General features: G+C 44.2%; 1 protein-coding gene across 1 annotated transcript in view; it reads right to left on the reverse strand.

Annotated features, from left to right (window-relative positions):
* The window catches only part of KIAA1217 (KIAA1217 ortholog), a 309140-nt gene that overhangs the window by 27522 nt on the left and 267247 nt on the right, over window positions 1–14371 (reverse strand). Inside the window, exons 9-10 of the mRNA XM_014539382.1 lie at window positions 13753–13919; window positions 2064–2239 (exon numbers count right to left, since the gene is read on the reverse strand). Of these exons, the coding sequence (XP_014394868.1) occupies window positions 2064–2239; window positions 13753–13919 (343 nt within the window). The remainder of the gene's footprint in view (window positions 1–2063; window positions 2240–13752; window positions 13920–14371) is intronic.

Here is a 14371-nt window from a genome sequence, read left to right on the forward strand (position 1 = left end):
TACAGCTTGGAATCTGTTACTTTCTTGATCAAAAAAGCTTCGGTGACCTCATCAGGCAAGGCAGAAACTCCCAAATGGGAAGATGATTCAAAATCTCCCCTGTATCTTTGTAAAATGCACAGTCCTAAGCTCCATCCCGAGAAATCCTGAACCAGGGGTTGGGCCCAGGAACTTTCATGAAAAGCCAGAAATCCAGTTATGTGATCTTCCAATCTCGGTAAACACAGAACAAACAGACGTCCAGAGGCATGCTGGGCGTGAGCATGGTCTAGATATGGGGAGGTACCACGCAAACAGAAATAGCACGACCCAAACATGAGACATGATTAGTATCTTGTATCCACGCTCCACCCAGCTGGACTACTCTCATTTTCCAAGGATGTCTTGTGCCTTCCTGGTCCTAAGACTTACTGGTTTGTAGGGTTCCTCTACTTGGGGGGTCCCCCCTCCACTGATGAAACCTCACCAGTCCTCAAGACCATTTCAGTTCAGTTTAACACCTTTGTGAAGCCCTACTATGCACATGGTACTGTGCTTGGCCTGGAGCCACATGAAGAATCATTTCAGATTAAGTGTCCCTGGTTCCTGGGGCTCGAAGCCTTTGTATAGGTTAACCTGGCACCGCCTGTTTTGTGCTATACACATACTGCTATGTCCTGTTTTGCCAGACTGAATTTCCTCTAGTGGCTGTGCACAACCTATTCATGTATGGCCGTCCCACAAAGCCACAGGTGAAGTCCTCTCATGATATGTTGGTTCCACTCCCCTGCATATCATTCCTATGCTGGCCTACTAGTCTCAGGATAATATTGAGATTAAAGATGCCTTATTTTAGTCAAGAAGCAAGAATTATCTCAGCTAACCAATAAATACAAAATTTGAAAGGAGAAAATTTACTTTTCATATTTTATTTGGAAAATGTATAAAATATTAAAAGGCTATATATCTTAAAAGAAGTTTTCAAGAAAAATCCTGAGACCTAGTTTTAAGCAGCTGGGCTGTCACAAAATCATTTTAGACAGATAATAGCCTCACTGCTTCACGGTGAGAGATTAACTAGTTATAAATGTTTGAACTAAATAAAACATTTTGAGATGGCGATGAACAGTGGTCAAATTTTGATTTCTTTGAAAAATAATAACGGAAACAGTTTTTTTTCTCAGACTGCCACTGAGAGTGACATTCTAATTTCAATCAGACCCATTGGGTTGGCATCTGAGGTGAGGTAAACTGCAGACCCAAATATCCAATAGGAGACCAAGCACAGTGCTTTCCATCACGGAGACTTCTGGGGGTTCTGGTCATACAAAGAATTTGGAAGTTGCTCCCTTACAATTCCAATTTGGAAGGTTTAAGCTTTCCAAGAAGCAAGAAAATTGCCAACACTAGAAGAACCGCAGAAATTACTATTCATTATATTAAAAGGTGAAATATTTCTGTGATAAATCTCCATTGCATAACAAGACATGCATTAATATAAAAGATGTGCCTGCTCTAGTGACCGGGGAGTAATAAAACTGCTCACTTCAATGGGGGGCTTGATAGATGCTTTCAATCAGAACCTCACAGAAGACTGGGAGCTTTCAAGGAAGCATTTCTCCTCTGCATCAGACATACTTTACATTTAAATTCTTCTTTTGTGACTTTAACTACAGTTGAATAATAGGAAGACAATTTTAGTGCGCTGTTATTTTGACAATTAGTTTTGATTTACTGAGATTAAATGCAGACTTCCCATTCATCATTGGGTTTTGCCATTTGCTCCTTTTAATTCTGTGTTGCTGAGCCCTACAGAAGAGTGTGATGTTCCCACCCTTAAAGAGACCAGCTCAGGTACCTGAGGATTGCTGAATTCCTTGGGCCTGGATGGGTGGTGGTGGTGGTGGTGGGGGCACCAAGAGTCCATGGACAGCCCAGAACCACAGATCTCTAGCTTGTACATAGTAGGTGCTCAATAAAGGGAGAGGGGGAGAATGCCATCTAGGAAGGGCCTCCTCCTTGGCAAAGTCAGGTTTCCTTCTCTGGTTAAACAGCTAAACACACAGCAAGCGACGGGCACTCACCATAACTTCTTGACGATCTTCTCCTCTTCCTGCAGGTACTTCTGTCTCTCTTGCTCCACCAGGACGCGCTGGCGCTGCACAGGGTCCTCCAGCCTCTTCATCATTTCAATCACTCTGCCGCTGATTTCCAGCTCAGCCTTCTTCATCATCGCCCTCAGCAGCTCCTGGTTCTGCAGCTGTGGAACAAAAAGAAATCAACCTCAATTGGCTCTGCCTGCCTGACACGCGGTGAGTGCCTGGCAGGCTTCAGAGGCGGGTTAGGATAAACAGCCGCAGCTGAATCTTTATTTCAATGAAAAAGGGAAGGCCCAAAGACTGTATATAATGTTGCTTCTTCAGCCAACATCTGAATTTTAGCAGCCAATTGACAATCAGACTTTCATGTCTGAGTCTGCAGAAAATAGGATCCTCTCTTTACTCTGGTCAATGCATCATGGACAATGGACATGAACTCTCATTGACACGTTTTTATAGGGAGCAGCCAAGAACACTAGGTTTGAAGCCAAGCAGATTTTGGATCAAACCCCTAAGCCTTTCTCCCAGGCTACTGTGAGATTCTGGGCATGTTACTTGGCCTGTCTTGGTCTCCGTTTCCTTATCTCTAAGGACAGGGATTCACTTCCCGTGGCAGGGCTATTCTGAGGATTAAATGAGATACTGCTTAGTATTAGAACAGGTACTCAACAAATGTTGATGTGGCTATGGACTCTTTCAGGATATCTATTAAAAGAGGATCGTGTGCCTCTTTTTTATATGGGTTCATGTACCAAATACCAGGTAATCACAGACCATTACAACATGGCGTTGATAGTGATGGTGGCAACGACAATGATTCCAGATCAACCCAAGGCTCTTGGCAATTGAGTGATTTCCCTGGGTTATACACAGGCTGCTGTGTGCATCAGACCACAATTTCCATGTAATTTTCCACGTACTTACTAGGGCACTCGTTTCTCACCACAGAGTATAGGACGTGGGAGTTTGCACCCAGGTTTCACAAGAATCTAGTTAAACACTTGAGTCCTATTTCCAAGAAGGTTCTAAGTGCTCCTCCGGGCAGGAAAATTTTCTGACAGCTCATAGGCAAGTGAATTCATTCAACCAGCCTCAAAAGCAGTAATTATATTATACCTGAAGTTCCCCTGAAATGTCAATGTCACTTCCTCTGTTTTCTGCTCGTGTGGACTGTCCTATGACTGCTGTATAGGAGCGAAGGTGTCTTTGTCAACTCCATTATCTGCAAATTGAGGGAAATGCCACCTGGCCATGTTACACCTGCTTGAACCCTCATCCTGGCTTCCATTTTCTCTGAATAAAGAGAAAACATCTCAACATGAGCCATAAGCAGAGCCACCACCGGATCAATACCTCAGTACAGCACCGTGACCAACTGGCCGTCCAGAGAGAGAGAGACTGCTAGGGTTCAATGTGTAGTTTTATCACTTAGTAGCCGTGTAACTGAGGCCAAGTTATTCATTTCTGTGTCCATCCATAAAAAGGAGTAGTAATAGTTTGTATCTCATAGGCTGGTAATGTAGACTCAAAGAGGCAGTCCAGCGCTGACAGCAGTGCCTGGCACAACCCTGGCTCTCAGTACATACTGGCTCCGGCTATCAGGAGCATAACCCTGGGCAGGGCCTGCGGTTTTGTCTCGGAGGAAACCAGATAAAACTGTGCCATTCTTGGGTCACCTCCTCTATATGACTCACGACCATGCTCTCAGACTGCTTTGGCTAGTAATGTCATCTTAAAAAAAAGTCACCACGTTTGGAGACAATGCACAGAGGGCGACTTCCTCCCATGCTCTCTGCAGCCACAGCTCCTCCTCCTCACACTGCATGCAGCTGGCACGCTCTCTGCTGCAGCCACATAAACATCCTCTCAGCTATTCTGATTGGCCAAGATCCTTTCTGCCACAGGGACTTTGCACATGCTAGTGCCATCACCTGGTTAATTTCTGTTCTCCATAGAGTCTCCAGGACACAGTGCATGGCACATAGCAGGCATTTAATAAATAGTGGTTGAGTGCATGAATTGAATTAAGCAGCAATCCTATCTAATAAAGACAGACTATGCAAATTGACCATCACTTCATGACAAACGTGGCGGCGCCCAGAGCCAATAAGGAGGGAATATGCAAATTGACATGACAAAGATGGAGGCGGCTGGGCCGGGACACTTGCGTTGTTGCCATGGCGACAATGCAGGCGTTCAGCCCCACCCCGGCTGCTCCGGACCTCCACAGTGCGCGAAGGCAGAAGGCAGCTCTGGGCCAGAGCGAAGGTGGAAAGGCGGCTCCGGCCAGAGTGAAGGCGGTACCGGCAGCCAGGGGAAGGAAGGCCTATTCTTGCACGAATCTTTGTGCATCGGGCCTCTAGTGTTGGTAATAACAAACAATGGAGATCTAAAATCTCTTTCCTGGATGGAAGAAATATAGGGTGGCCCATGGGCTCAGAGATGGTTTGCGTTCAGCTCTAATGCCTGGCCTTGCTCTGTCTGAAGTTGTTAAACATACACAGCAACACTACCTACTACCAAAATGGTATACTCACATTCAGTGCCATGTGTCAAATGGCAATAGTATGCGAAGGGCCAATAAGTAGATGATTGTGTCTAAAAGTGACTGATGCCTGGGTCCACCCTCCAAGAGAGGTGCAGCCTCAGCAACAAGAATTTTTAAAACTCCGCAGGTGATTCTGGTGTGCCACCAAGGCTGTGCATCGTGGTCTAAGAGAAGGACCCCTGAATGGATAGAGGATGCCACTGCGCCATGAGCTGTGTGGCGCAGTCCTTTGCACCTCTTGCATAAACCTCACAGACGAGCTCCAATGAAGTTACGGTCCAGTTAGCAGTGGATAGTAACAGTGGCTATCCAGCTGGAAATTATTGAAAGACTATTTCCAATTCTCAAAGCTAAAATCTGAAAGATGGCAAAGTGAAGCCCTAAGAGGTAAAACTACTGATTCAGAGTCACTTGGGCGACTTCAGGGCGGAATCAGGATGAGAACTAGGTCTTCTGAATTCAACCTAGTGCTCTTTCAACCACCACCTGCAGGGGCAGAGTGCCAGGCATCATGTGTTTCACTCCCAGGCACAAGCACCGTTTCTGGCACACGGTAGGTACCCAACGCATATTTGCTGTATGAATGACTCTCAAAATAATGTTTCTGAGAAACCCGCAGACATATCAGAACACAAATTCATGTAATATTCAAATTATTCAACTGGTAACACGGTCAGATCATATTCAAATTATTCAACTGGTAACACAGTCAGGTCATATTCAAATTATGGAGGGAGAGTGGGAGAGACTCGCCTGGAGTTCTGGGCTGCATGACCGTCCTTCCCAGAAAGAGTGGCTTCCGGGAGCCAGCCAGAGGACTGGCCGGCATTCTCAGGGCATTTTCAGGAGCATACTGGCTGGCAGGTGCGCAACAGTGGATTAACCATGAAGGAGCAAACACGTGCTCAGGTTCTCTCTCCACTCTCTTCTAGTCCTGTTCCCCCACCTCCTACCCCCCCCAACGCATATTTGCTGTATGACTCTCACAATAATGTTTCTGAGAAACCCGCAGACATATCAGAACACAAATTCATGTAATATTCAAATTATTCAACTGGTAACACGGTCAGATCATATTCAAATTATTCAAATGGTAACACAGTCAGGTCATATTCAAATTACGGAGGGAGGGAGAGAGGGAGAGACTCGCCTGGAGTTCTGGGCTGCATGACCCTCCTTCCCAGAAAGAGGGGCTTCCGGGAGCCAGCCAGAGGACTGACCGGCATTCTCAGGGCATTTTCAGGAGCATACTGGCTGGAAGGTGCGCAACAGTGGATTAACCATGAAGGAGCAAACACGTGCTCAGGTTCTCTCTCCACTCTCTTCTAGTCCTGTTCCCCCACCTCCTACCCGCCAAAAAAAACGACCTGGTGCTCTTGCCATTGTTTCCGGCACTTCATCCAGCCTGGTGTGAAAAGGTGCTGAAGGCAGCATGTGGATCAATACCTCTCTCTTAAATGCTTCAAATAAATTAGTCATCAGCACTTTAAGCCATTATGTTTATTTTGGTTCAGCAGTGACATCTCCATTTCAATTAACTTAAAAAAAACCTCATTCCATTTTTTACTTTAAAAACAGTAAAATACAGATGCTCCTAACTTTCCCATGAGTTAGGCCCCCATAAACCTATCATAAGTTGAAAATACCATAAGTTGAAAATGCATTTAATACACCTAGACTACTGAACATCATAGCTTAGCCTAGCCTACCTTAAAGGTTCTTAGAATACTTACATTAGCCTACGATTGGGCAAAATCATATGGCACAAAGATTACGCTGTAGATTTATCAGTTATTTACCCTCAGGATTGCGTTGGCTGACTAGCCCAGAAAGGATCAAAATTCAAAATGTTTCTACTGACCACGTATTGCTTACACACCATGGTAAAGTTTAAAAATTATAAGTTGATCCATCCTAACTTGGGCACCATTTTAAGTGTGCAGGTCAATGAGTTTTTTTTTTAAAAAAATATATTTTATTGATTTTTTACAGAGAGGAAGGGAGAGAGATAGAGAGTTAGAAACATCGATGAGAGAGAAACATCGATCAGCTGCCTCCTGCACACTCCCTACTGGAGATGTGCCCGCAACCAAGGTACATGCCCTTGACCGGAATCGAACCCGGGACCTTTCAGTCCGCAGGCCAACGCTCTATCCACTGAGCCAAACCGGTTACGGCTGGTCAATGAGTTCTGACAAATGTATACACTAAAGTCACCACCACTAAAAAGAGAGATAACATTTTTTATTACCCTAGAACCGTGGTCGGCAAACTGTGGCTCGCAAGCCACATGCGGCTCTTTGGCCCCTTGAGCGTAGCTCTTCCTAAGCCTTAGGAGTACCCTAATTAAGTTAATAACAATGTACCTACCTATATAGTTTAAGTTTTAAAAATTTGGCTCTCAAAAGAAATTTCAATCGTTGTACTGTTGATATTTGGCTCTGTTGACTAATGAGTTTGCCGACCACTGCCCTAGAAAATCCCTTCATTACTCTTTGCAATCAATCTCCCAACCCTCAGCCCAACGAAACTACCAATCTGCTTTCTGCCCCTTTGGATTTAGTTCTTCCTGTTCTAGAATGTCATATAAATAGAATTGTACGATATGTAATCTTTTGTGTCTGGCTTCTTCCCTTAAGTATATTGTTTTTGAGATGCAGCCATGTTGTTGTTTTAGTAGTTCATTCTTTTTAACGTGGAGTTGTATTTCATTGTATGAATAAATCCACGTATGGGGTATTTTGTACATTGTATAAACTCAAATTTTTATTTACTGACTTGATTCTGGTGACCTCACCAAAAGTCACTTTTTTTTGGGTAGCATTTAAAAAATAGATTCTATTTGACTTGATATGTATACAATCAGGTCATTTGTGAGTAAAGCCAATTACACTTTTTACTTCCCTCTCTGTATGCCTCTTCTTTCTTTTCTAGACTTATTGTCCGTGCTAGGATCTTCAGTACAGTGCTCAACTGAAGTGACAGCAGCCTTCCTTGGCCTTGTTCTTAATTTTATGGGGGATGTATTTAGTGTTTTAACTATAGGTTCTATAGTTTTTTTTTCCAGACATCCTTTATCATTCTTGAGTCATGTGTTTTTATCATTGGTATTGAATTTTGTCTTTTTTTGTGTGTGTACCTACTGAAATATGATTTTTCTCCTTTATTCTGTTAATAAGGTCAAATACATTAATTCATTTTTTTCATATTAAAACTATTTTGCATTTCTGGGATAAAACCAAGGATACTACCTTATCATTTTAATATATTCCTGCATTTAACTGCTACCATTTTGTTAAACATATTTTCTTGAGAGATATGTCTATGGGTATTGTTTCTTTTAAATAATACAATTATTTGGTTTTGCTCTTAGGGTAATGCTAGCTTCATAAAATGAGCTGGGAAATGTCTTCTATTTTCTGAAATTTTTTTCCTTTCAATACTTTAAAGATGTCATTCCAGTCCTAGCTGGTTTGGCTCAGTGGATAGAGCGTCAGCCTGCAGACTGAAGGGTCCCAGGTTTGATTCCGGTCAAGGGCATGTACCTGGGTTGCGGGCACATCCCCATTGGGGGGTGTGCAGGAGGCAGCTGATCAATGTTTCTCTCTCATCAATGTTTCTAACTCTCTATCCCTCTCCCTTCCTCTCTTTAAAAAATCAATAAAATTTTTTTTAAAGATGTCATTCCATTATCTTCTGACTTAACTTTTGTCTCTGTTGAGAACTCAGTGTTAATTGTTAATTATTCTTTATGTAATGTGTCTCCCCTGCCTCCCACCCCTCCCTCCCCCTGCTACGTTTAAGATTTTTCTATTTATCCCTGTTTTTTTTTTGTTTGTTTTGTTTTTAGCAATTTGATTCTAATGTACTTTTGTGTGGTTTCATATTATAGTCTCCATGTTTGTTCCCTTACAAGATTGGGGACCCCCCTGAGTGTGCTTGTCATTCCAGGGTTCATTGAACTTTTTTGGTCTGTGGATGTATAGTGTTCATCAGATTTAGAAAACTGCAGCCATGATTTCTTCTAATGTTTTTCTCTTTTCCCTTGACTACTTAACATTGTTTCACAAATCACTAAGTTTTGGTTCATTTTCTTCAGTTTTTTTTCTCTTTATACTTCAGATTAGACAGTTTCTATTATGTTTTCATGTTGACTGATATTTTTTTCACCAGCTATTAATCTTGTATTAAGCGTATTCAAATACTGTGTTTTTTAGTTCTTGAAAGATTTTTATGTCATCCATTTCTAGTGTCATTGTGTCCATGTTTTCCTTTAAATCCTTGAGAATAATTGTAATAGCAATTTAAGAGCCCTTGTTGCTAATTTTATTATTCCTGCCATTTCATCCACTGATGAATTTTTCTGAAAGTTATGCGTCATGTTCCTCAGAATCATCACATGTCCAGTAATTTTTGATTGGATGCTGGACATGCAGTTCTAGATTTTGTTGTTTTCCTTTATAGAGAACTTACTCTGGCTGTTGTTTCAGCGACTTGTGGATCATATTTGTTCTTCAGAGGCTTGTTTTTAATCTTTGTTAGGGGTAATCTAGGGTACATTTTACTCTGTGGCTAGTTTCGTCCTAAAACTGAAGCATGGTTCTTCTCTGATCTCTACTGAATGTCCCAGGGGACCAATCAGGACTCTTTACCTCTTTACTCTTGCTTGTCAAATCATGAACATCTCCCAGCCCTTTGTAAGATTGGCCATTTTATTTTTGCCTGGCTTAGTGGTCTTTCATGCTATACACTTGGCTTATCCTATATAATAAAGAGGTAATATGCAAATTGACTGTCATGCCCATGCACAAGATGGCCACCCCCATGTGGGCACAAGATGGCTGGCAGGAGAGGGCAGTTAGGGGCGACCAGGTCAGCAGGGGAGGGCAGTCAGGGGTGCCCAGGCTGGCAGGGGAGGGCAGTTAGGGGCAACTTGGCTGGCAGCGGAGGGAAGTTAGGGTTGACTGGGCTGGCAGAGGAGGGCAGTTAGGGGCAACTGGGCTGGCAGGACCAGCAGGGGAGGGCAGTTGGGGGCGATCAGGCTGGCAGGGGAGCAGTTAGGCATCAATCTGGCTGACAGGGGAGTGGTTAGGGGGTGATCAGCTGCAGGCAGAAGCGGTTAGGGGCAATCAGGCAGGCAGGCAGGCAGGCGAGTGGTTGGGAGCCAGCAGTCCCAGATTGTGAGAGGGATGTCCCAGATTGGAGCGGGTGCAGGCTGGGCTGAGGGACAACACCCCCCCCCCCCAGTGCACGAATTTTGTGCACCGGGGCTCTAGTTGTTCAATAACAGACCCACAGATTCATTTATATCGTTCTCTGCAGAGCTTCCTCTTGTTTGATACTCCACTCCATAAATTATAGTTGCTTCAACTCTCTAAACCAGGGGTCCTCAAACTATGGCCCACGGGCCACATGTGCAAATACAAATATTGTATTTGTTCCCATTTTGTTTTTTTACTTCAAAATAAGATATGTGCAGTGTGCATAGGAATTTGTTCATAGTTTTTTTTTTTTTAAACTATAGTCTGGCCCTCCAATGGTCTGAGGGACAGTGAACTGGCCCCCTGTTTAAAAAGTTTGAGGACCCCTGCTCTAAACTTTGATAGTATCTCCTCAGCTCAGAGTGTCAGTGCTATGCTTGGGTTACTGCTTTCTGTATTATGATCTGAAAAGTGCCCCCAGGAAGAAAGCTGAGTCAATTGCAGGAATAGAGAGCTTATCTCTCCCTCAACCAACAGAAAGGGGCAGAACTGCAGTCAGTTCTGTAGATACAGGATTAATTTGGTAAAACCCAAGTCCTGTGGCATTTTGGGAAAAAGAAATAGCTCATCTTTTTTCCCCCCTCTAAATCATACCAGAAAAGGTAATAGACAAAGGTAGTCATCTTTTGAAGGGAGCATTTGTTAGATACAAGATTTTCACCTCTCCCCCTTTACCATTATTGCCAATTAATGGCAGACCCAAATGTAACCTACGAATGGGAACATAACAATGTAAAGCTTCATACAGCTCTTGTAACAATTATAACTGAATAGAGAATACATATGATTAGCCCCTGGGCATGAGGGGCACTGTTTAAAGGCAGGGCTTTCACGCTTACAGGGTGGCAGATACCCTACATGTTTCTGCTGCACCCTGTGACAGCTGTCTGAGATCTCAACATTTCCAAAGTTATCACAATGAACCGAGCATTCATAATACCCGAGAGCAGTTCTCACCCTGGAACATTCTAGCATCACCAGGGCATGCCTCTGGCCCACACCAATGAAGTCAGACGCTGGCAGTGGTGCTTGGCTATCAATATTTTTAGTAAAGACCTCAGGTGATTCTAAGGGGAAGCTAGATTTAAGGACCATTCTCTTAGACTGTTAGTCCACATGAAACTGGACAGCAGAGGAGAATATAGAGAGTTTTAATGGTTTTCCTGACCTTCTGCGTGGGCTCCTTTTGTCTCCCTTAACATTTTTTTTTGCCCTGTTTAAATCTACCCACCCCACTATGTCTGCATCACATTTCTTTTCTTGAGAATAATCCATCAATTCTGAAAATGAAATGCTCAAATGGGACATGCTCTACAGCCTAGGACTTTCTGGTGATTTAATTATCTAATTACTGAAGCCGGCTGCCAAGCACAAAAGATTTCATTCAATTTCACTATTTTATAACACAGTTCAAAGAACATTTGAACTTCTAATTCAATTTTTGTTCTTTTGAGACTATTCTACAGAGTTTCGCGTGTCTCTAATGACAACTCCATTACTGGACTTGTAATCACTCTGGGGTTGTCATTTATTTTTGGAGTATAGAATACATATGCTGACGGAGAAACTGGCGCTCAGATGGCTTAATTCTTCTGAACTCTTTTTGTCTTACGTAGACTCCCCTGACGGAAAAGACAGAGGCTTGACAGGAAGGAAAGTTAATGGAGACACAGAGGATACAAAGACTGAGGTAGAAGCGACAGCAGCCAGGCGAAGAGGCAAAGTGCTTCTCTTTCCTCATGTGTCTGCTCTTGAGAACTGCAAACACTTCTAAGCTCAAGAGCATGTCTGCACACTGTTCTTTACACCCCAAAGCCAGAAAAGCTGCGCAGTTCTGGGCAATAAAGGAACTTGTGTGGTTAAGACAGCATTCCCAGACCTTGACTAGAGAGCTGCTTTGTTTGAGAAGCTATGATTCTGCAACTGAGCCTCCACGGTTCAAGGGTTGAAAGGAGTGGCAAGCTGTGGGAGACTCCTTCCAGCCAGCCAGAGGACCAAACAATACCAGCCACCACCAGGGTGATGTCACAGCCACACACATCACAATCTTGGTATCAAATTTGCCACACTTCAGCGATGTTTCAGAAATTCCACCCCTGCCCTCAAACCAACAAATGTTCACTTTTGAAAGCACTACCATACAAACAATACATTTAAGAATATTTTCTCTTGAGTGTCCATTAGGGAAAGACAATTTCCAAATGGCCAGCAGGTGGCGCTACAAGGAAGGGGCAGTGTGAGAAGGGGCTTGTCCTCCATAAACCACAGGTAAGAACCTGGGGGGAGGACATACCCTCTCTGCTCTGCACAAGTGTTGTTTGGCTTGCAGAGTACCATTGGCCTTTAATTATTTTCCAACATTCTACAGATGAACACAGATATTTTACTTAAAAAACCCTGTATTTCCTGATTCTCTAGGGTTGCTGAAATGTCCAGGCACACTGACTGTAATACTGTCAGGTTAAGAGCTGGCTGGAATTGAGTGGTCACTGTGCTTAGAGGGGCCTCTTTGCCACTGTCCTTCCTCCACTTCACTTGTTGAGTTACTCTCGACACTGTGGGCACTGGACTTTGCCACCTGGCACACACCCTCAGCCCAACCCATACATTCATTTCATTGCAGAGTGTCTTTAAAATTGCAAAGCAAGGAGAAGCTAATGCAAAGGATGGGGAACTTCACAGACGACATGATTCATAAAAGTATTCAAATGAATTTGCATGGGACATCCAAGGTGTCTGGGACGTTGCCTGAGAGGCAGAGTCACCTTGGAGGCCTGAGTACAGAGCCATGCTGTCTGGTGTATCAGACTTTACAGTCCGTGACGGGGCCTCTCAAGCCAGCTGCCTTTCTGTTTATTCTCTGGCAGGTAGAATAAGGATAGAGTATCTTCTTGCCATAATGAGGTGGTGAAACATGTAGGGCTCATGCCTCTGTGAGCTGAAGCCCTTCCTTGTCAGACCTCCCTGGTTGAGGAGGCTACACCCCGCTGGCTACTGTGGATGCCACACCTGTGTGGCTGCGCCAGGCTCCTGGGCGGGTCTGTCTTTTACCAGTGTTTGAACTATGAACTCCTCAAAGTCAAGGAGGCTGCCTGGGGGTAGTCTGAGCCAGCTCTCTACCCTCAATGATCAACCTCCTACCGAAGGCAGGCGGCGTGAGGTTGATACATAAAGCAGACACATGATCTCATGAAGAGCGGCCCCGCCCAGCTCCTCAGTGCCCACAACCAGGAGATGCATTATTCAGCATGCGATTGGCTCACCGAGATTCGTGCCACAAAGGGTCATTTCCCCTCCCGTTTTGGTTCCCATAGAGTGCACACATTCCTCAATAATGGGAAAAGGTAAGGAAAATATTATGGGACACACTATCTAGATAGAATGCAGATGTTTTCTCCACAAGATCATCCATGATGGCTTCTTTTCCTTATGAATTAATCATCTAAATACCTCATAGGTCCTTGTAAAAAAAAAAAAAGCTCAGCTGACTGTCTCACCACTGGGCCTGCTCACTGGGGGGAAGCAAGGAGCCGGAACACTAAACAGGAAGTCGTCATTGGCTGTCATTATGCTCCATGGGGCTCCTGTGCTCTCAGCTCTCCTCGGAAAAACAGATGTTTAATGGGTTTTTCATGTGTAAAAGCACGCGGAGCTTAAAGAAGTGGCTATCCATTGACTACGGTTGCAGTGGAAGGTCTCGACCAAGATTATGTGTGTGAGGGAGGACACCGTGGCTCACCCTTAGGAGAGGATGGTGGAAAGAACCCTGGTGGGTGCTGCTGTGGGGCCAGGGGTGTGGGAGGCGGGGAAAGCTGACTTTGGGCAAATAAGACAGAAGACATTGTCCACAACGAACAGTCTGTACCTGGAGCTGTCGCATCTGCTGCAGCTGGAGCCGGAGCTCGGCCACATTCCGCCTCATGTCGAGCAGGCTCAGGTGGACGGCCGAGGTGCCGGCGGCCAGGGGCTGGCTGGGTGGCCCCAGGGACTCCAGGGCGCCGAGAGTCTTCCCACCAGAAACATGGGGAGTTCCTATGAGAAAAGAGCAGCAAAGACCCTAAGAAAGCCAGACAGGAATGGCGAAGTTAAGCTCCACCCCATCACAGACAACTTGACTCTAAAAATGCCCATTTCCTTCACTGTGAAAATTTAAAAAAAAATTATGCTGGTCCTCTATATGACAAAAGTAAGGAATTAAATTTAAATAAAGTATGGAAACCTCATGCCACATTGGAGCATGCGCTCTTTAACAATCATGTGCTAGAAACTTAGTGCCAAAGGGAGGCAGATCAGTGCAGTATCTAAAGCAGGAGGCCATGTGGGAAGCTGTCTGTCTGTCCACACAGCTTCTGTGGATGTATATAGGTGTGCAGAGGAAAGATCAGATGTATCTGGAACAAAGGATTAACAGTATGTCCGGCTGTTGGTATTCCATGAGGTTTATATTACTACTTTTTCTATTTTTAAATCTGCATAGTGAATCT

The sequence above is a fragment of the Myotis brandtii genome, unplaced genomic scaffold, assembly GCF_000412655.1.
Source record: "Myotis brandtii unplaced genomic scaffold, ASM41265v1 scaffold215, whole genome shotgun sequence".
Taxonomy (NCBI): Eukaryota; Metazoa; Chordata; class Mammalia; order Chiroptera; family Vespertilionidae; genus Myotis; species Myotis brandtii.